The 22,153-nt window shown below is 42.2% G+C and overlaps 1 protein-coding gene across 1 annotated transcript in view; it reads right to left on the reverse strand.

The window, feature by feature from the left end:
- The window catches only part of LOC126249358 (uncharacterized), a 122,010-nt gene extending 102,466 nt beyond the window's left edge, over nucleotides 1-19,544 (reverse strand). Inside the window, exons 1-2 of the mRNA XM_049951010.1 lie at nucleotides 19,499-19,544; nucleotides 2,245-2,392 (exon numbers count right to left, since the gene is read on the reverse strand). Of these exons, the coding sequence (XP_049806967.1) occupies nucleotides 2,245-2,392; nucleotides 19,499-19,544 (194 nt within the window). The remainder of the gene's footprint in view (nucleotides 1-2,244; nucleotides 2,393-19,498) is intronic.
- Nucleotides 19,545-22,153: the final 2,609 nt, after the last annotated feature.

The following is a 22,153-nucleotide window of genomic DNA, read 5'->3' on the forward strand; positions in this document are numbered from 1 at the left end:
CATCTTACTAATGACGCATTGTTATGCACCAAAATAAATATAAATTCGAAATTTGGGTGATTCTAAAGAGGACCACTTCTCAGGCGTAAAAGAACTATTTTTAGAGGATTATCACATTATTCAAGATGTAAAAAGGAACTCAACAGTTGTTAATGCAATAAATAATGTAAAGTACTAAAGTCAGTTATAACTGAGAATTCAGAAGTGTAATGTTATGATCCAGATATAAGAAAAATATAAAGGTATACGTAGTACTGACTGCAGGGACTGGAGACTGATTCGACGAATGGACTGCGCATTTTGACGAATAAATTGAAGCGAAAGGGATTAGTGTCAAGATATTTCAAAAAATGGTTCATATGGCTCTAAGCACTATGGGACTTAGCATCTGAGGTCATCAGTTCCATAGACTTAGAACTACTGAAACCTATCTAACCTAAGGACATCACACACATCCATGCCCGAGGCAGGATTCGAACCTGCGACCGTAGCAGCAGCGCGGTTCCGGACTGAAGCGCCTAGAGTCGCTCGGTCACAGCGGCCGGCCACTACCAATCCAGTCTATGAAAACTGCACATCAGTGCCACTTTCCATTTCCACAATGTTTGCGGTACAAGTTTTCAGTGTTCGCCCTATATAATATACAATGAACAGCCAAAGAATCTAGTAGCAGAAGTGCCGCAACACGACGTGGCACGGACTCGACTAATGTCTGAAGTAATGCTGGAGGAAACTGACACCATGAATCCTGCAGGGCTGTCCAAAAATCCGTAAGAGTACGAGGGGGTGGCGATCTCTTCTGAACAGCACGTTGCAAGGCATCCCAGAAATGGTTCAAATGGCTCTGAGCACTATGGGACTCAACTTCTGAGGTCATTACTCCCTTAGAACTAGTTAAACCGAACTAACCTAAGGACATCACACACATCCATGCCCGAGGCAGGATTCGAACCTGCGACCGTAGCGGTCTCGCGGTTCCAGACTGCAGCGCCTAGAACCGCTCGGCCACTTCGGCCGGCCATCCCAGAAATGCTCAGTAATATTCATGTCTGGGGAGTTTAAACTCAGAAGAGTGTTCCTGGAGCCACTCTGTAGCAATTCTGGCAATGTAAGGTGTCCCATTGTCGTGCTGGAATTGCAAGTCCGTCGGAATGCACAATAGACGTGACTGGATGCAGGTGATCAGTCAGGATGCTTACGTACGTGTCACCTGTCAGAGTCGTATCAACACGTGTCAAGCGTCTCATATCACTCCAACCGCACACCATTACAGAGCCTGCATCGGCTTGAACAGTCCCCTGCTGACATGCAAGGTCAATGATGTTGTCTCTATACCCGTACACTTACCTCCGCTCGATACAATTTGAAAGGAGACTCGCCCGACCAGGCAACATGTTTCAGTTATCAACAGTCGAATGTGGGTGTTGACGAGCCCAGGCGAGGCGTAAAGCCATCAAGAGCAGTCATCAAGAGTACACAAGTGGGCCCTCGGCTCCGAAAGCCCGTATCGATGATGGTTATTTGAATGGTTCACACGCTGACACTTGTTGAAATCTACAATTTGCGGAAGGGCTGCACTTCAGCCACGTTGAACGATTCTGTTCAGTCGTCTTTGGTCCCGTTCTTGCAGGATCTTTTTCCGGCCGCAACGATGTCGGAGATTTGATATTTTACCTGATTCCTGATATTCATGGTACACTCGTGAAATGGTCGTACGGGAAAATCCTCACTTCATCTTTACCTCAGAGATGCTGTGTCCCATCGTTGCGCGCCGACTATAACACCACGTTCGAACTCAGTTATATCTTGATAACCTGCTACTGTAGAAGCAGCAACCGATCTAACAACTTCTCCAGACACTTTTTGTCTTATATAGGCGTTGCCGACCGTAGCTTCGTATTCTACCTGTTTACATATCTCTGTATTTGAATACGCATACCTACACCAGTTTCTTTGGCGTTTCATTGTATATATATATATATATATATATATATATATATATATATATATAATAAATGCTCAGATGTAATTAAACTCAGACACAAGTTCATGAGTATAAGGGCACTATTCTTATTTTAATAGTAATTTAATCAGGAAGCACTTAATATAATCTTACCGTTGTAGATGACCAATCCGTTTCTTACCTCTGCTCCGTTCTAGGAGATATTGAGGATAATACTCGTACAGCAGGAGGAAAAACTCAATAGAAAGTTTTCTCATATCAAGATATTGAGTAATACGTACGGGCAAACCTTCTCGAGTTCATCTTTGTTGGCAATGAAGCCGAGGTCACTCTGGTCTGTTATGATCGCCAACGAGGACGAACACTGTGCCAGCCGCTCCTGGGCGCAATCGCCCTCGGGTGTCGTCTTCTGCGCGCTAATGCACGTTGCTGCAACACAGGCAAATACTGCTGCTTAAAAGACGGATGAGAGGCACAATATTACAGTCAATAATTTTGGTATAAAATGCTACAACATTACTGAAAGTGGCACTGCATCATACGAAATTTCATAATTATATGAAACACTGAAATGTATTTGGTTTACCAGTAGCAGGAATATTCTTTAATCCTAAATACTTTAAACCGTATTAAAAAGATGCTACAAAAGTAAAAAAAGCTTTATCACTGATTTAAGTGGATTAAAAGCCTTTTTGGCAAAGGAAAGCTAGACGAAGCCAATATCAGCGCGAATGGAGCAATGAGTGAAGCGAAAATTTTGCTGACAGGTCCGACGACGAATCCTAAGAAGTTTTAGTGTTGACAAAGAATCCTAAGACGTTTTGGTCTTAGATAGATCAATATAAGTCTTAGAGTCATCGCTTCAATCACCCAGTACTGCTGCAGCTAACTAAATGAGAAATCACAAATGCAAAGTGGCTTCATTGTGAAAAATCGTAATTTTTTGCTTGCAATCAATTATCGAACGAACACCTAAATTGCAGATTTTGATAAATATTAAGATACATGACCCAGAAATACAAAATCAACAAAAATTGCTTAACTGAAGAAAGGTATCTGGATCTGAAGAGATGCGTGTAAGCTTATGTGCAGATGTAAAAAAGTTGCAACACATAATAAGACTACTGAAATGCTGGATGACCTATAGACGGTCAACATTTGATACAAAGACTGGCAGCTGACCGTCTACGTAAAAAAAATGAAAAGTATTGCACAGAAGGTCAGTCACCGTTCGATTACAATATTGGCAAAAAAAATGCGGCAAACATTAAAAACCGTAAAATATCTAGGAGTATAAATATGAAGTGACCGAAAATAAGATGACCACACAAAACTAGGTGTACAAATAGCACATACCAGATTGAGGTTCATGGGAAGAATGGTAAAGCAATGTAATTCAACCGCGGAAGAAATGGCTTAGAAGATATTCGTTCGACCGATTGTTGGTTCTCATCAATATGACGTTCTTACAGGGAGTATTAATGGTAATAGATGAGATATGGAAATTCTAAGCAGAGCGCTATGGCTCGTCACGGATTCGTGGCCGGCCGAAGTGGCCGTGCGGTTAAAGGCGCTGCAGTCTGGAACCGCAAGACCGCTACGGTCGCAGATTCGAATCCTGCCTCGGGCATGGATGTTTGTGATGTCCTTAGGTTAGTTAGGTTTAAGTAGTTCTAAGTTCTAGGGGAGTGATGACCTCAGAAGTTGAGTCCCATAGTGCTCAGAGCCATTTGAACCATTTTTGAACGGATTCGTGTAGTAAGCGCGTGAGCTTCGTGGAGACACTCCGCCAACGCCAGTGGCAGATGCTCCATGTTAGGCCTTGCCCGTCATGGAGAGGTTTGCTTTAGCAATATTCCAAAAGCGTACATTCCAAGAATAATCGACAACATATAAATTCCTCCCATGCACTAATAGAGATACAAATACGATTGTAAATCAGAAAAATTCAGGGTCAAAGGAGGCTGTCAATCTTCTCACGTACTATTCAGGATTGCGACACGGATGAGGAGAAACGACAGCGGAACTAGAAGTACCCTCTGCCATGAAAAGTAGGATGGTATGCGGAGTAGTATATATACCGATTTTTTATTTTATTTTATTATTATTTTTTGTTTATTTAGTTACAACATGCTCATTACAGTGTTTGTAATACTACGTGTATGTATTGTGTGTGTGCGTTATATGGTGATGACAGAAGAGAGAGGGTGAAACCCAATGCCGGCACATAACCTACCACTCCCGAATAGCATTAAGAGGGCCGCCAAGCTTAACGTCCACATCCGGCGGAAGGATAACCATCATCAGTGTTATATGCCCTCACTTCAAGAGACACTGCGGAAAGGTTTGGTGTTTCTACCAGGACTTAGGGGCAAAATCTGATGGTCAGGAACGTTACGCCACCACCTCTCTTCCCTCTTCCGGCCAAATACCGGCAGTGAAATTTTTTCCTTCACCAGGATTCGAATGGGCTTACCGGCAGATCGAGCACCACTACACATGCGTACGGTAACGACCTCGGCCACTGAGGGGGATTCATAAATACTTCTGTGCAAAAATTTAAGGATGAAAGCAAATTTCGCTTGCTGTATCACTGCCAAGTGACATACATAGATGAAACTGGACCATACATACAAGGAACAGCTACAGTAGAGTGCACTACAGTAGGTAACTCAAAGAAACACGCAAGGAGACGACCTGAATCGACATTCTTATTCAGACACAATAATTACTTTGAAGTCGCGTGCTCTAGTACTGGCCACAAGCTGTTCCTAAGGTAGAAGGTCCCAGTCCTCCATCAACGCGGTTGACAACTGTCAGACGGCCATTGGTGCATGTGGACATGCTGGAATGCATCTACATGGATACTCTGCAAATCACATTTAAGTGCCTGGCAGAGGGTTCATCGAACCACCTTCACAATTCTCTATTATTCCAATCTCGTATTGCGTGCGGAAAGAATGAACACATATATATTTCCGTACGAGCTCTGATTTCCCTTATTTGGACTTTTTCGATGTACTCCGTCAGTCCTATCTGATAAAGATCCTACACCGCGCAGCAGTATTCTAAAAGAGGGCGGACAAGCGCAGGGTAGGCAGGGTCCTTAGTAGGTCTGTTACATTTTGTAAGTGTCCTGCCAATAAAACGCAACCTTTGGTTAGCTGTCACCGTCCAATTTAAGATGTTCGTAATTGTAATACCTAGGTATTTAGTTGAATTTACGGCTTTTAGATTAGACTGATTTATCGTGTAACCGAAGTTTAACGAGTTCCTTTTAGTACTCATGTGGATGACCTCTCACGTTTCTTTATTTAGGGTCAACTGCCACTTGTCGCACCATTCAGATATCTTTTCTAAATCGTTTTGCAGTTTGTTTTGGACTTCTGATGACTTTATTAGTCGATGAACGACAGCGTCATCTGCAAACAACCGAAGACGGCTGCTCAGATTGTCTCCCAAATCGTTTATATAGATCAGGAAGAGCAAAGGGCCTATAGCACTATCTTGGGGAACGCCTGAAATCACTTCTGTTTTACTCGATGACTTTCCGCCAATTACTACGAACTGTGGCCCCTTTGACAGGAAATCACAAATGCAGTCACATAACTGAGGCGATATTCCATAAGCACGCAATTTTACTGCGAGCCGCTTGTGTGGTACAGTGTCAAAAGCCTTACGGAAATCCAGGAATACGGAATCGATCTGAAATCCCTTGTCAATAGCACTCAGCACTTCATGTGAATAAAGAGCTAGTTGTGTTTCACAGGAACGATGTTTTCTAAGCCCATGTTGACTGTGTGTCAATAGACCGTTTCCTTCGAGGTAATTCATAATGTTCGAACACAATATATGTTCTAAAATCCTGCTGCATATCGTCGTTAACGATATGGGCATGTAATTTAGTGAATTACTCCTACTACCTTTCTTGAATATTGTGTGACCTGTGCAACTTGCCAGTCTTTGGGTACGGATCTTTCGTCGAGCGAACGGCTGTATATGATTGTTACGTATGGAGCTAATGCATCAGCATACTCCGAAAGGAACCTAATTAGTATACAATCTGGACCAGAAGACTTGCTTTTATTAAGTGATTTGAGTTGCTTCACTACTGCGACCCACACGTGCGCAATGGGATTAAGTCGGAAGAACGGGCAGGGCAGTCCATTCGCCGATTATGCTCTCGTTCCAAGAGCTCATCCACCTGCGCTTTTCGATGCGATCGGGTATTGTTATTCACAAAAATTATGAATAACACGGTTATCCGTGTTAAGTGTTTCGTATTCAAAGATTTGGAGGTCAGTAAACCCATACAACATTATCTCTGCCCACACCATATAACACGTGGATCGATCATGTTTGACAATGTTCGTGGCTACATTACGTGTTTCAACTCTCGTCATATGGGAGTACTTCCTGAATCACTACTCAGACTGAAACTGCTCTCATCCGAGAAGAGCACGCGACCGAGACTCCGTGTTCTTGGGACCATCGTAAATGATGCCGCCGATGTGCGGGTGTTAACGGAACCCAACGTAGTGGTTGCCGGGCAAAGGGACCACTCCAATGCAGTCGCTGTGTCACTGTGGAGCGTTAGCTTGCGTGCCTTGCAGTCCTGACATCGGTCCTTTCTTGCCTGTTACACAATTTAGCGGTCACCTACTGCTGTAAGGGTATGTAATTGACGGTGGTCAACCAGCACTTCTTCTTCAGGCATCAGTGCCTGTGGTCTGGAATGCTCCCTTAGCATGTGGAACAGTGCTGTTCTTTCCTTCAGCTGCCTAGTTTTGCGGGGACAGACCCATCTGCCGCTACAATCGCCGGCCGCGGTGGCCGAGCGGTTCTAGGTGTTCAGTCCGGAACCGCGCGGCTGCTACGGTCGCAGGTTCGAATCCTCTCTCGGGCATGGGTGTGTGTGGTGTCTTTAGGTTAGTTAGGTTTAAGTAGTTCTAAGTTCTAGGCGACTGATAACCTCAGATGTTAAGTCCCATAGTGCTCAGAGCCATTTGAACCATTTGAGCCGTTGCATTCGCTCTGATCTCACGCCATGTGACCTCCAACTTTTTGTGAAGAGTAGAAGACCTCTGGCAATATGCTCCCGCTGTTTCATTCATTTCCATCGAGTATACGTAAATTATGCAACATATCGATATGATGATCCCTGTTCTACTAGAGTCCACCTTTGCGCCACTTTGCTGACTTTCAAAAAGAATTACTTCTGCAAGGAGTAAGGACTTAATTCTTAAGTCATCTTCGGGATGGCAGAAATTTATTAAAATATAAATTACTGGGATGTTCTATCGAATTATCGATTGCTTATTGCTGCATAGCTGATATCTTCTTTTGCAACTACTGTCGACAAGCATTACTTCAGTCGCTAAAATATTGTACCGAGAAATGGATACCGACATCTACCGGCAAACTCAGAAACGTGGGTCTTAATAAGCAGATGTATCTCTGTTTGAGCAGTAGATATCATTTGAGCAAATGTTCATTTGTTAGTGAAATATTAATTTGTAATGAAAACTAGAACTAATATTGGAACATGTAAAGAGGCGAACCAGTGTTGCAGAGGTGAATGCGGAATTATAGCTAGTTGTCTGACTGCTGCCTCTTTCTCCAAAGTGTGATTAATTCTGGCAACGGGCAAATCAGTACCGATACTAAAATTCTGTGAAACCTGGAAATCAAGAAGGCTTCCGGACTATTCATCGCAGATACGTTTACGCTCAAGGTATTGCGGCTTAGGGTATTTCTTTGTGCTGTCATTTTTTATAGCTATGGCTCATTTCAGATTTGTCATGAGTAGCGGTATATGGACCAAATGCGATTTCGCGTCCAGTCGTAGTGAAATGGTGCTTATGAATTGACGAAGGCCACTCAGACGAGAAGTCCAGATCTTCCACCATGCGAGTTCCATCTTTTCGGCCAACTTAAAGAAGATCTGGGAGTGGGGGGATGGGGAGGTTTTACAACGAGGAGGACGCTTACACAGCATTTATCGAATGGCTCCATGAACAAGTAGAGGAATTCTGTCGTCGAGGAATTGAACAGTTGGTAGAAGGCTCCGGCCATTGCCGGACTTGATGTTTGTGTTGAAAACTAGTGTCATATATCTATGTCACTTTTAAGTGTAGTGCAGCATTCAATAAAATTTACTTGGCTTGACGTAATAGTGTGTAACTTACTTTCTGGAGTCACGTCATACTGTATACTGTATGCATCGTTCTCCACCCGCCCTATTGGCGGGAATTTCGAATTTTTGCGGGCATTTCGAATTTTGGTGGGAGTTTCTTTGTCCTAGGGCTGTGCCGGCGTCCCACCATCACACCGTCACACAGAAATTGGCGGGAAATCCAAATCAGGGGGAAATTTTTTCTTCTCTTCTCACATGACCAAAACTGGTGGAAGAGGTTTAGTCTGTGCTGAACTGTCGTTGTGGAAGCATCGCGATGTGTCCGATCAATGAAATGATTGTGAAGGATAGAGCAGCTTTCAATAGCTGTATGATATGCACGTATTTGAAGGAGGACTGCAGCCACATTTCATACAAGGGCGGTTTCATCTGACATCATACAGATAAGTGTGAATGTGTCACATCACTATTTCAGCGTTTGCTGAAAAAAATATATGTTAAAATTCCACGTGATACCTCTTCAAAACTACAATATTTTGATTGTTTAATGATTTGTTAAAACGCTATAGACTTCTGTAAATAAGAGTACTTGAGAAAGTGTCGTAACGAAAGAAAAAAATTGAAAAATTGTAATAAGGAAACCAAAAGTTATAGATATCTGAATTTATTTTCAATATATACTTTGTTCCAAATTCTACGAGACATGACTAATACATACAAAGTCTGAATTTTTTTCATTTCTTTCTTTTTTTTGGAAAAGTAAGCCATGGAAGTTTGTAACTTTTTGCGAATTTCAAAATAATGTTTTTAAAACATGAATAGTCGCAGGATATTAACTGTCTTGAGAAATGATAAAGTGGAAGGACTGCTAACTGTCAGCTATGACATTAATGCAGGAAATTCTTGAACTATCAAAATATTTGTACATAAAGATGAAAGAATCTGCAATTTTTTGGTTATTTTGACATTATTTTCTCCAAAACTTCCCATCCTAAGTGTTTATTTATTTATTTATTTATTTACATGTCAAGTTCCTTAGGACCAAATTGAGGAGCAAATCTCCAAGGTCATGGAACGTGTCAGTTCATGAACTTATAACATAAAAGTAATAACAGATAAAAATAAATATTCATGAACCTGAAAGAAAATCAGTCCATAAGTTTAAGCAAACGCTATCAGTATTACAATGAGAATCAGCTTAATTTTTCAAGGAACTCCTCGACAGAATAGAAGGAGTGACCCATGAAGAAACTCTTCAGTTTCGATTTGAAAGCGCGTGGATTACTGCTAAGATTTTTGAATTCGAGTGGCAGCTTATTGAAAATGGATGCAGCAGTATACTGCACACCTTTTTGCACAAGAGTTAAGGAAGTCCGATCCAAATGGAGGTTTGATTTCTGCCGAGTATTAACCTAGTTAAAGCTGCTTATTATTGGAATTAAACTAATATTGGTAACAAGAAACGACAATAAGGAATATACATATTGAGAGGCCAATGTCAAAATACCCTGACTCGTGAACAGAGGTCGACAAGAGGTTCGTGAACTCTCACCACTTATTGCCCGAACCACCCGTTTCTGAGCCAAAAATATCCTTCTAGAATGGGAAGAGTTACCCCAAAACATAATACCATACGACATAAGTGAATGAAAATAAGCAAAGTAGACTAATTTACGTGTCAAAGTATCAGTCACTTTCGATACCGTTAGAATAGTGAAAATGGCGGTATTAAGTCTTTGAACAAGATCCTGAACGTGGGCTTTCCACGACAGCTTACTATCTATCTGAACACCTAGGAATTTGAACTGTTCAGTTTCACTAATCATATGCCCGTTCTGTGAGATTAAAACGTCAGGTTTTGTTGAATTGTGTGTTAGAAACTGTAAAAAGTGAGTCTTACTGTGATTTAACGTTAGTTTATTTTCTACAAGCCATGAACTGAGTTCATGTACTGCACTACTTGAAACCGAGTCAATGTTGCACACAACATCCTTTACTACCAAGCTAGTGTCATCAGCAAACAGAAATATTTTAGAGTTACCCATAATACTAGAGGGCATATCATTTATATAAATAAGGAACAGGAGCGGCCCCAACACTGATCCCTGGGGCACCCCCCACTTGACAGTACCCCACTCAGATCCCACATCACAGCCGTTATCAACATTGTGTATAATGACCGTTTGCTGCCTGTTGCTAAAGTAAGAGGTGAACCAATTGTGAGCTACTCCCCTTATTCCGTAATGGTCCAACTTCTGGAGCAATATTGTGAGATCAACACAGTCAAATGCCTTTCTTAAATCAAAAAATATGCCAAGCGTTCGAAACTTTTTGTTTAGCCCATCCAGTACCTCACAGAGAAAAGAGAATATAGCATTTTCAGTTGTCAAACGACTTCTAAAGCCGAACTGTACATTTGATAGTAAATCGTGTGATATAAAATGATCAATTAACCTTACATACACAGCCTTTTCGATAACTTTTGCAAACACTGATGGCATAGAAATAGGTATAAAATGATCTACATTATCCCTTTCTCCCTTTTTATAAAGCGGCTTTACTACTGAGTACTTTAATCACTCAGGAAACTGACCTTTCCTAAAGGAAAAATTACAAATATGGCTAAATACAGGGCTAATATGTGCAGCACAGTACTTTAATATTCTACTAGACACTCCATCATAACCATGAGTGTCCTTAGTCTTCAGTGATTTAATTATTGACTCAATCTCCCTCTTGTCTGTATCACAGAGGTGTATTTCAGACGTCAATCTCGGAAAGGCATTTGCTAAGAAATTTATATGATTTCCTGTAGAAACTAAATTTTTATTTAATTCACCAGCAATGCTCAGAAAATGGTTGTTAAATACTGTACATGTATCTGATTTATCAGTAACAGAAATATTATTACTGCGAACTGACTTTATATCATCAACCTTGTGCTGCTGGCCAGACACTTCCTTCACAACTGACCATATGGCTTTAATTTTATCCTGTGAATTAGCTATTCTATTTGCATACCACATACTTTTTGCCTTGCTAATAACATTTTTAAGCACCTTACATTACTGTTTGTAACGGGCTACCGTAGCTTGATTGTGACTACTTCTAAAATTTTGATATAATTCCCGCTTTGTTCTACATGATATCCTTATCCCACTAGTCAGCCAACCGGGCTGTCCATTACTGCTAGTACCCCGTTTAGAATGTTCTAATGGAAAGCAACTCTCAAAGAGCATGAGAAATGTGTTATGGAAAGCATTGTATTTATCATCTATATTATCGGCATTATAAACAACTTGCCACTCTTGTTCCTTGAAAAGTTTTGAAAAACTCTCTATTGCTGTTGGATTAACTTTCCTACGTAGTTTGTAGTTAAATACGACGTTGGTTTGAGTACAAAAACCTTTTAATGTTAAAATTTGTGCATCATGGTCTGAAAGGCCATTGACCCTTTTACTAACAGAATGCCCATCTAGTAATGAAGAATGAATAAAAATATTGTCTATGACTGTGCTACTGTTCCCCTGCACCCTAGTTGGAAAAAACACAGTTTGCATCAGATCATATGAATTTAGGAGATCTACTAACATCCTTTTTCTTGCACAATCATGTACAAAATTAATATTGAAGTCACCACATATAACTACTTTCTGGTACTTCCTACAAAGTGAATCAAGAACCCTCTCTAGCTTGAGCAAAAACGTTCTGAAGTCGGAGTTAGGGGACCTATAAACAACAGCAATTAGAAGTTTAGTTTCACTAAATTCAACTAATGCTGCACAACTTTCAAGTATCTGTTCAGTGCAGTGTCGTGATACGTATATGTACTCAAATGAAATACCGTGTTTTACGTACAGAGCCACTCCCCCACCCCGTGAGGAACTCCTTGAGAAACAGCCAGCTAATCTGTAGCCTGGTAAAGGAAGCCTCTAAATTATCAAATTATTTAAGTGGTGCTCTGATATACCAATAATGTCAGAGTTAACATCTATTAGCAGTTCACTAACTTTATCTCTAATACCTCTTATATTTTGATGAAATATGCTAATTCCTTCTCTACTTGGAAACATTACATCCTCTGGAGGTGAGCCCTTAATTAGAGGCACTTCCTTTAAGCAGGTATACCTATCAGCTGACTTCAGTCTAAAAAAGGTGCAGCTCTAACACCAACTACTACAGGAATTTTTCCATGAGAAATTCATGGGGCGTTAGTTGGTCACTGTACTTAGGGAATGTACAATTAGAGTGTACAAAACGTGAGAAATATTTAGGTGCACTACCTCTACTCTCAAGGTAAAAAGTCATTGACACTTATATATTAAAATTTATCGCTGATTTTAAGTAAATGTCATGCAAAACCGGTATTTCTGAATCAAAATAATTACTTTACAACATTGTAAGTGAGTGGGAAAACAATTCACAAATTTTTTCGAAAGCGTTTTATAACAAAAATGAGCTATAGAATATTTATACCCATTTTTTAAATATATTATTCATAAATTATTATTGTCTTCTGCCACGATTTTACCTCTTCATGACTTTCCATGAATTAAAATTGCCTACAATGTAACAATCAACACAGCACTCTTAAAGAGTTCTTTTTGTTTTCATTTGCTTCTCATTGAACTTGTATAGCAGAGTTGAATTTGCACTTGTACAAGGATGATCCAACAAGAGCAGTACTTGGTAAATGGGAACTGCACACCGATCTTTTGATGATGGCCATTTGAAAGCATAAGCAGAACCATGAGTTGGCGGTTATATCTTGCAGCTCATGAGAGACACTTATTATCTGGCCCATCCACCACTGATTGTCATACTTACAAGAAAGGAAGTGGCTCACTACGAAGTCTTCTAACGTATACTGTGGTCTCTGCATTTCACACACAGTAACAGGCTGCATTTAGTGGAGAACCGTTCTTGCAATGTACTGCATGTGCCTCTCCAGGATGCAGCCCAGTAGTGACTTGATTAAATTTTTACCACAGGCTTCATTAAAATGAGGTGCTGCACCATCAATCACAAACACACGTTTAGAAACTACATGATCTCTAGATGCCATGTCATCTGTTCTCATGCTGACAACACAGCATGCATGTGCACTGTCATGAAAGAGATCATCACTGACAATAGCAAAACAGTGTGATGTTCCAAGAAAGTGAGCAACTCATGTGAATATTGATACCTGTGAAGTGTGCCAGTGGTAATTTTAAATTTCCTTATGGAAAGCTACAGACCAGTTCTCAGCAAAATGAAGAACTAATGTGTCAGTATTCTGTGAGTTGGCTGATTTTACTTCTGCTATGGCCTGTCCCTGGATCCTCCGGATATGATAGTGAGCTATTCTTTTCATGACCCAATGCCTAACCTCTATGACAAACTTTTTTGTCTCTTCTGTCATCTTCACCAACTCTCCTCCCTCCCACAACACATAAGTTAAGGCATTGTCAGTATCACTTCGGCATCAGGACACATTGCACACTCGTGCAACCGACATTTATCTTACAGCTCTTAACATATACACAAAAGCATAAGATCCGTCTTTGTGTACTTCTTTTCTGTGCCACTGGTTATGGTGAAACAAACAAGTTTCAAATTAGTGCAGTAAATAAATGTGCATACTTCCTTCACGGACTGACCACAGTAAGTATATGGGCAAGCCCAAATACCTTTTTCATTTTCTATTTTACGAGCTTTTGAAACCAAATAATGTGCGGAAGTGGGTATATACACTCCTGGAAATGGAAAAAAGAACACATTGACACCGGTGTGTCAGACCCACCATACTTGCTCCGGACACTGCGAGAGGGCTGTACAAGCAATGATCACACGCACGGCACAGCGGACACACCAGGAACCGCGGTGTTGGCCGTCGAATGGCGCTAGCTGCGCAGCATTTGTGCACCGCCGCCGTCAGTGTCAGCCAGTTTGCCGTGGCATACGGAGCTCCATCGCAGTCTTTAACACTGGTAGCATGCCGCTCAGCGTGGACGTGAACCGTATGTGCAGCTGACGGACTTTGAGCGAGGGCGTATAGTGGGCATGCGGGAGGCCGGGTGGACGTACCGCCGAATTGCTCAACACGTGGGGCGTGAGGTCTCCACAGTACATCGATGTTGTCGCCAGTGGTCGGCGGAAGGTGCACGTGCCCGTCGACCTGGGACCGGACCGCAGCGACGCACGGATGCACGCCAAGACCGTAGGATCCTACGCAGTGCCGTAGGGGACCGCACCGCCACTTCCCAGCAAATTAGGGACACTGTTGCTCCTGGGGTATCGGCGAGGACCATTCGCAACCGTCTCCATGAAGCTGGGCTACGGTCCCGCACACCGTTAGGCCGTCTTCCGCTCACGCCCCAACATCGTGCAGCCCGCCTCCAGTGGTGTCGCGACAGGCGTGAATGGAGGGACGAATGGAGACGTGTCGTCTTCAGCGATGAGAGTCGCTTCTGCCTTGGTGTCAATGATGGTCGTATGCGTGTTTGGCGCCGTGCAGGTGAGCGCCACAATCAGGACTGCATACGACCGAGGCACACAGGGCCAACACCCGGCATCATGGTGTGGGGAGCGATCTCCTACACTGGCCGTACACCACTGGTGATCGTCGAGGGGACACTGAATAGTGCACGGTACATCCAAACCGTCATCGAACCCATCGTTCTACCATTCCTAGACCGGCAAGGGAACTTACTGTTCCAACAGGACAATGCACGTCTGCTTGTATCCCGTGCCACCCAACGTGCTCTAGAAGGTGTAAGTCAACTACCCTGGCGAGCAAGATCTCCGGATCTGTCCCCCATTGAGCATGTTTGGGTCTGGATGAAGCGTCGTCTCACGCGGTCTGCACGTCCAGCACGAACGCTGGTCCAACTGAGGCGCCAGGTGGAAATGGCATGGCAAGCCGTTCCACAGGACTACATCCAGCATCTCTACGATCGTCTCCATGGGAGAATAGCAGCCTGCATTGCTGCGAAAGGTGGATATACACTGTACTAGTGCCGACATTGTGCATGCTCTGTTGCCTGTGTCTATGTGCCTGTGGTTCTGTCGGTGTGATCATGTGATGTATCTGACCCCAGGAATGTGTCAATAAAGTTTCCCCTTCCTGGGACAATGAATTCATGGTATTCTTATTTCAATTTCCAGGAGTGTATTTCTGTATCAGCTGCTTAGAGTAGCTACCTGGTATCAGTGTCAGTAACTCTACCTTCTCACTATAGTTGGCTATTGAGAGAGCAGTATTTAGGTTTTGAAACAACACATCACATTTAGTGCACATATCGTTATCTTCAGGTTCTGCACCAACTGCAGTTCGATTGTACATGGATGCGAAAATTCAGCCACTTGAACGTGAAGTTTGAGACATTCGCAGGGAACAAGAAACGTATTGTCATACCCTTTTGGGACTGCTGATGGGGTTAATGCAGTCGTGAAGAAATTAAACCACTTAACTGAAGGGGAAATAGCTGTTATAGAGAAGAGGACATTGTATGGACGGGTTAACGCAATTGAAAAGAAAGTAGGTGACATAACTGAAGGGCAAATAGCTATTACCGAGAAGGGGGAGCAGCATAAGAAGAAGAAGAAGAGCGGGTATATAAAACCTCACGCCGCACAGAACTCCGAGTAGTATACAACAAAATGCCGAGTAAGCATAAAGTCTTCCGGGCGGGAAGGAGCGCCTGGTCCCCGGCACGAATCCACCCGGCGGATTTGTGTCGAGGTCCGGTGAACCGGCCAGTTTGTGGATGGTTTATAGGCGGTTTTCCATCTGCCTCGGCGAGTCCGGGCTGGTGCCCCTTATTCCGGCTCAGTTACACTATGTCGGCGATTGCTGCGCAAACAAGTTCTCCACGTACGCGTACACCACCATTACTATACCACGCAAACATAGCGGTCACACACGTCTGGTGTAAGGCGTTCCCTGGGGGATCCACCTGGGGCCGAAGCACACAATAGCCTTGGGTTCGGCGTGGGGCGGCAGAGGGTTGCAGTGGACTGCGGTGGTCGTCGTGGGGTTGTGGACCACTGCGGCTGCGGCGGGGACGGAGCCTCTCCGTCGTTTCTAGGTCCCCGATTAACATACAATACAATACAAGCATAAAGTCGTCGAGGCACAGAAGGGTGTTCGAGAGAAGATACGGTTGCTGAGATTAGGGAATTTTAAGTGGGAACAGAGACTGTGAGAAATCTCTAAACCAGTTACTGAATCTCTCGTTGACTTTCAGCGAAATTCCACAACAACAACGATGATGCTAATGGAGATTTCACCTCTTGTTCGCATTGATGGCACTTTGAACAGTGGACGTTACATTTCAGATGTGTTACGACCCGTCGCTCTACCCTTCATTCGATACCTGCGAAACCCTACATTTCAGCAGAATAATGCACGACCGCATGTTGCAGGTCCTGCACGGGCCTTTCTTGATACAGAAAATGTTCGACTGCTGCCCTGGCCAGAACATTCTCCAGATCTCCCACCAATTGAAAACGTCTGGTCAATGGTGGCCGAGTAACTGGCTTGTCACAATACGCCAGTCACTACTCTTGATAAACCGTGGTATCGTGTTGAAGCTGCATGGGCAGCTGTACCTGTATACGCCATCCAAGCTCTGTTTGACTCAATGCCCAGCCGTATCAAGGCCGTTATTACGGCCAGAGGTGGTTGTTCTTGGTACTGATTTCTCAGGATCTATGCACCCAAATTGCGTGAAAATGTAATCACATGTCAGTTCTAGTATAATATATGCGTCCAATGAATACTTGTTTATCATCTGCATTTCTTCTTGTTGTAGTAATTTTAATGACCAGTAGTGTAAGTGGGAATAGAGACTGCAAGAAATCTCTAAACCAGTTATTGAATCTCTCGTTGAACTTTCAGCGAAATTCCACAACGACAACGATGGCGCTAATGGAAATTTCATTAGTCGTTACAGCGTCACTAGGATAGACAAAATATTCGTTGTCAGTGGTGAAAAACCATATATGTTGGGCATGCAGCCTATAAATTTAAATAAAAAAACAATAAGATCGGTGATATACAGTTTCAAAAAAACCCGGTCTGCTGAACCTTAAGCTATTTTGTCTAAAACTGACATGGTGAGACCGTGGCTGTGTACAATTAATGTAGGTTAATTCTTACAGAGAAGAAGACAGCAACCAGCCACTATTAATACTGATATTTATTTAGGTAAATAGTGCCGTAACAGGTTTCGAACTGACAAGTTCATCATCAGACGGCTGTTCATATGATTTGCAAGATACACATTACATAATCGTCAGTTTTCGAGTTTTATTCTTCCACTGTGACGAAATATTCTTGGTGTGTTGGTGCCATACGGTAGAAAACAGTGTTAGAAGCGCCCTATGTGATAATAACTAACCTCCAAACGATGAAATACAGAGTAAATAAATATGTGAGGTTAAGTATGGTACTTACGTCGAAAATTCAGCGTAATTCTGTTGCGAAGTTGCAGGATTGTATTTTTTGAATATTCCAAAATATATCCAGCACTTACGTAATTTGTACATCACCATATTGTGCAAAGCAGCACACACACACACACACACACACACACACACACACACACACACACACACACTCATACATACATACACACCACATATTAGGAATACGTATGAGCTCATTGACAAAATTAAGGATGTGCACATTCCACTACAGCCAGATTTGCATCGCTTAACATTGTAAATCTCAATACTAACATCCATATAGAGGCCACCATAAATATAATCAAGCACAATCTGTGTATGGCAGAAATCTATGAGCTCATTGAGCTACTCACATTGGTGCTGTCATACAATTACTTCAGGTTTAATAACAAAATTTACAAACAGAATGTTGGGTTGGGAATGGGTAGCAGCCTAGCTGGGAAGTTAGCAGATATTTACATTAACCACTTAGAATACACATTTTTTCAAAACTAACAGTCACATCAACAGCAAAATCATCCACTATAAAAGGTATGTAGATGATACTATTATTCTTTTTGATGGTAATAATGAAGAAATTGACGCATTAGCAACCAAGCTGAGGCGTATGCACAAAACATCAAATTCACTGTTGAACATGAATGCAATAACAGCATCAATTTCTTAGATTTAAAAATTTTCAGCAAAAACCAGAAACATCACTTTGAAATTTACAGAAATCAAACAGCCACAGATGTGTGCATCAACAGCTCATCTTGCCATCCAAACCAACATAACATGGCATACTTCAGGTCCATGCTTAATCGCCTGCACAAAATTCCACTGGAACCAGTTGAACAACATAAAGAAACCTATATCATCAATGCCATAGCTCTAAACAATGGATATAATCCACACATGATTGATAAATTATCACAAAAAATCCAAAAAACAGCAAACAACAAAGCCCCACACCAGACATCTATGCAGTCAACACAAAAGTCTGCAGAAAGCAGCAGAAAATATCTCTCACTTCCTTTCCTAGGGAACATATCCCATGAAATAAGTAATCTTTTCAAAAACACAAATATAAGCTTCCACACAAACCATAAACTTCATCAGATAACCATTCATAACATAAAGAATAACAACCCCCCATACAAAAGATCAGGTATATACAAACTCAGATGCCAAAATTGCCCCTCCTTCTATATTGGACAGACTGGGAGAAACTTTGAGATTCGATTCAAAGAACATGTAGATGCCATACGTCTGAACAATCCTTCAAATCTGCATTTGCAATCCACACAGCTCTCAGTAAACATGGAGTAAAAAACATTGAAGACCACATCCAAGTATTGCGTCATGTTGAGAAAGGTAGCCTCATGAATCTGGTTGAAGAGATAGAAATATATAAACATAAAAGCAAATCAGCACATCATATTCTCAATGAACAGACAGAGCTAGCCAATGCAACCTTCCTACAAAACTTCACTCACCTATTAACTAGTTTAAAACATAACTAAACACTACTCCTTTTAACAACAACTTGCAATCAATAATCCAAATAAAGTATTAAATCATAATATGGCTGCCTGCTCAGACACACATTACTGCAACTGTACAATTGGTAAAAGTAGTGTGCCATACTACATTAATATAATTACTAATGTCACATCATTCATGTATCTCATGTATATGTTGTCACCTGTTTATTACATTGTATTTACACAGTACCATATAATTAACAACTGACCACCACATTTTCCCAATTTATATGTAATTAATGATCACTGACTATGGTATGCTCACAATGTAACGTTTAGTCTTTGTAATATAAATACTTGTAATGCTACCTTGATTCCTTGGGAAAAAAAAACTTTACTGCAACTATACTTGATTCAAAATTTCAGTGCACCATTGACGTTAATATAATTGTTACTGTCATATTATTCATTTTATCTCACCTCTATGTTGCTCCTTGCATATAGCACAGTATTTACATAACACCATGTTAGTAGCATTCGCACAAGCTGGTTACTACATCTGTCAACTTCATCTGTAATATTATATGCTCATAATGTAAGGTTTATCTTTGTGTTTTAATTTTGATTATGTTATGTTATTCTTTAAAAACAGTCATACTGTGAGAACAAAGCAGTCTGCATATTGTAATGTGTCTGAGAGAGAACGTCTCTGACACTGTTGTGTTTGTAAATCTGCAACCTTTGTGATAATTTCACATGTGGCAAATTGTGTTTGGTGTGTGTGTATGTGTGTGTGTGTGTGTGTGTGTGTGTGTGTGTGTGTGTGTATGTGTGTGTATGTGTGTGTGTGTGTGTGTGTGCTGCTTTGCACAATATGGTGTTGTACAGATTACATAAGTGCTGGATATATTTTGGAATATTCCAAAAATACAATCCTGCATCTTCGCAACAGAATTACGCTGAATTTTCGACGTAAGTACCATAACCACTTAACCTCACATATTTGTATTTCATCGTTTGGAGCCGGCCGGAGTGGCCGAGCGATTCTAGGCGCTCCAGTCCGGAACCGAATGACCGCTACGGTCGCAGGTTCGAATCCTACCTCGGGCATGGATGTGTGTAATGTCCTTAGGTTAGTTAGGTTTAAGTTGTTCTAAGTTCTAGGGAACTGATGACCTCAGATGTTAAGTCCCATAGTGCTCAAAGCCATTTGAACCACCATCGTTTGGAGGTTAGTTACTTTCACATAGGGCGCTTCTAACACTGTTTTCCACCGTAGGGCACCAACACACCAAGAATATTTCGCCACAGTGGAAGAATAAAAGTCGAAAACTGAAGATTATGTAATGTGTATCTTGCAAATCATATGAACAGCCGTCTGATGATGAACTTGTCAGTTCGAAACCGGTTACGGCACTATTTACCTAAATAAATAGCAGTATTAATGGCGGCTGGCTGTATGTATGGTATTTCACCACTGACAACGAATATTTTGTCTATCCAAGCGACGCTGTAACGGCTAATGAAATTCCCATTAGTGTCATCGTTGTCGTTGTGGAATTTCGCTGAAAGTTCCAAGAGAGATTCAGTAACTGGTTTAGAGATTTCTTGCAGTCTCTGTTACCACTTACACTACTGGCCATTAAAATTGCTACACCAAAAAGACATGCAGATGATAAACGGGTATTCATTGGACGCATATATTATACTAGAACTGACTTGTGATTACATTTTCACGCAGTTTGGGTGCATAGATCCTGAGAAATCAGTACCAAGAACAACCACCTCTGGCCGTAATAACGGCCTTGATACGCCTGGGCTGGCCGTTGTAGCCGAGCGGTTCTAGGCGCTACAGTCTGGAACCACGCGACCGCTACGGTTGCAGGTTCGAATCATTCCTCGGGCATAGATGTGTGTGATGTCCTTAGGTTAGTTAGGTTTAAGTAGTTCTAAGTTCTAGGGGACTGATGACCTCAGACGTTAAGTCCCATAGTGCTCAGAGCCATTTGAGCCATTTGATACGCCTGGGCATTGAGTCAAACATAGCTTGGATGGCGTGTACTGGTACAGCTGCCCATGCAGCTTCAACACGACACCACAGTTCATCAAGAGTAGTGACTGGCGTATTGTGACGAGCCAGTTGCTCGCCCACCATTGATCACACGTTTTAAGTTGGTGACAGATCTGGAGAATGTGCTGGCCAGGGCAGCAGTCGAACATTTTCTGTATTAAGAAAGGCCCGTACAGGACCTGCAACATGCTGTCGTGCATAATCCTGCTGAAATGTACGGTTTCGCAGGTATCGAATGAACGGTAGAGTCACGGGTCGTAACACATCTGAAATGTAACGTCCACTGATCAAGTACCGTCAATGCGAACAAGAGGTGACAGGGACGTGTAACCAATGGCACCCCAAACCATCACGCCGGGTGATACGCCAGTGTGGCGATGACGAATACACGCTTCCAATGTGCGTTCACCGCGATGTCGCCAAACACCGATGCGACCATCATGATGCTGTAAACAGAACATGGATTCATCCGAAAAAATGACGCTTTGCCATTCGTGCACCCAGGTTCGTCGTTGAGTACACCATCTCAGCCGCTCCTGTCTGTGATGCAGCGTCAAGGGTAACCGCACCCATGGTCTCCGAGCTGATAGACCATTCTGCTGCAAACGTCGTCGAACTGTTCGTGTAGATGGTTGTTGTCTTGCAAACCACTATCTGTTGACTCACGGATAGAGACGTGGCTGCACGATCCGTTACAGCCATGCGGATAAGATGCCTGTCATTTCGACTGCTAGTGATACGAGGCCGTTGGGATCCAGCACTGCGTTCCGTATTACCCTCCTGAACCCACCGATTCCATATTCTGCTAACAGTCATTGGATCTCGACCAACGCGAGCAGCAATGTCGACATACGATAAACCGCAATCGCGATAGGCTACAATCCGACCTTTATCAAAGTCGGAAATGTGATTGTACGCATTTCTCCTCCTTACACGAGGCATCACAACAACGTTTCACCAGGCAACGCCAGTCAACTGCTGTTTGTGTATGAGAAATCAGTTGGAAACTTTCCTCATGTCACCACGTTGTAGGTGTCGCCACCAGCGGCAACCTTGTGTGAAGG

The sequence above is a fragment of the Schistocerca nitens genome, chromosome 3 (genome assembly GCF_023898315.1).
Source record: "Schistocerca nitens isolate TAMUIC-IGC-003100 chromosome 3, iqSchNite1.1, whole genome shotgun sequence".
Lineage (NCBI taxonomy): Eukaryota > Metazoa > Arthropoda > Insecta > Orthoptera > Acrididae > Schistocerca > Schistocerca nitens.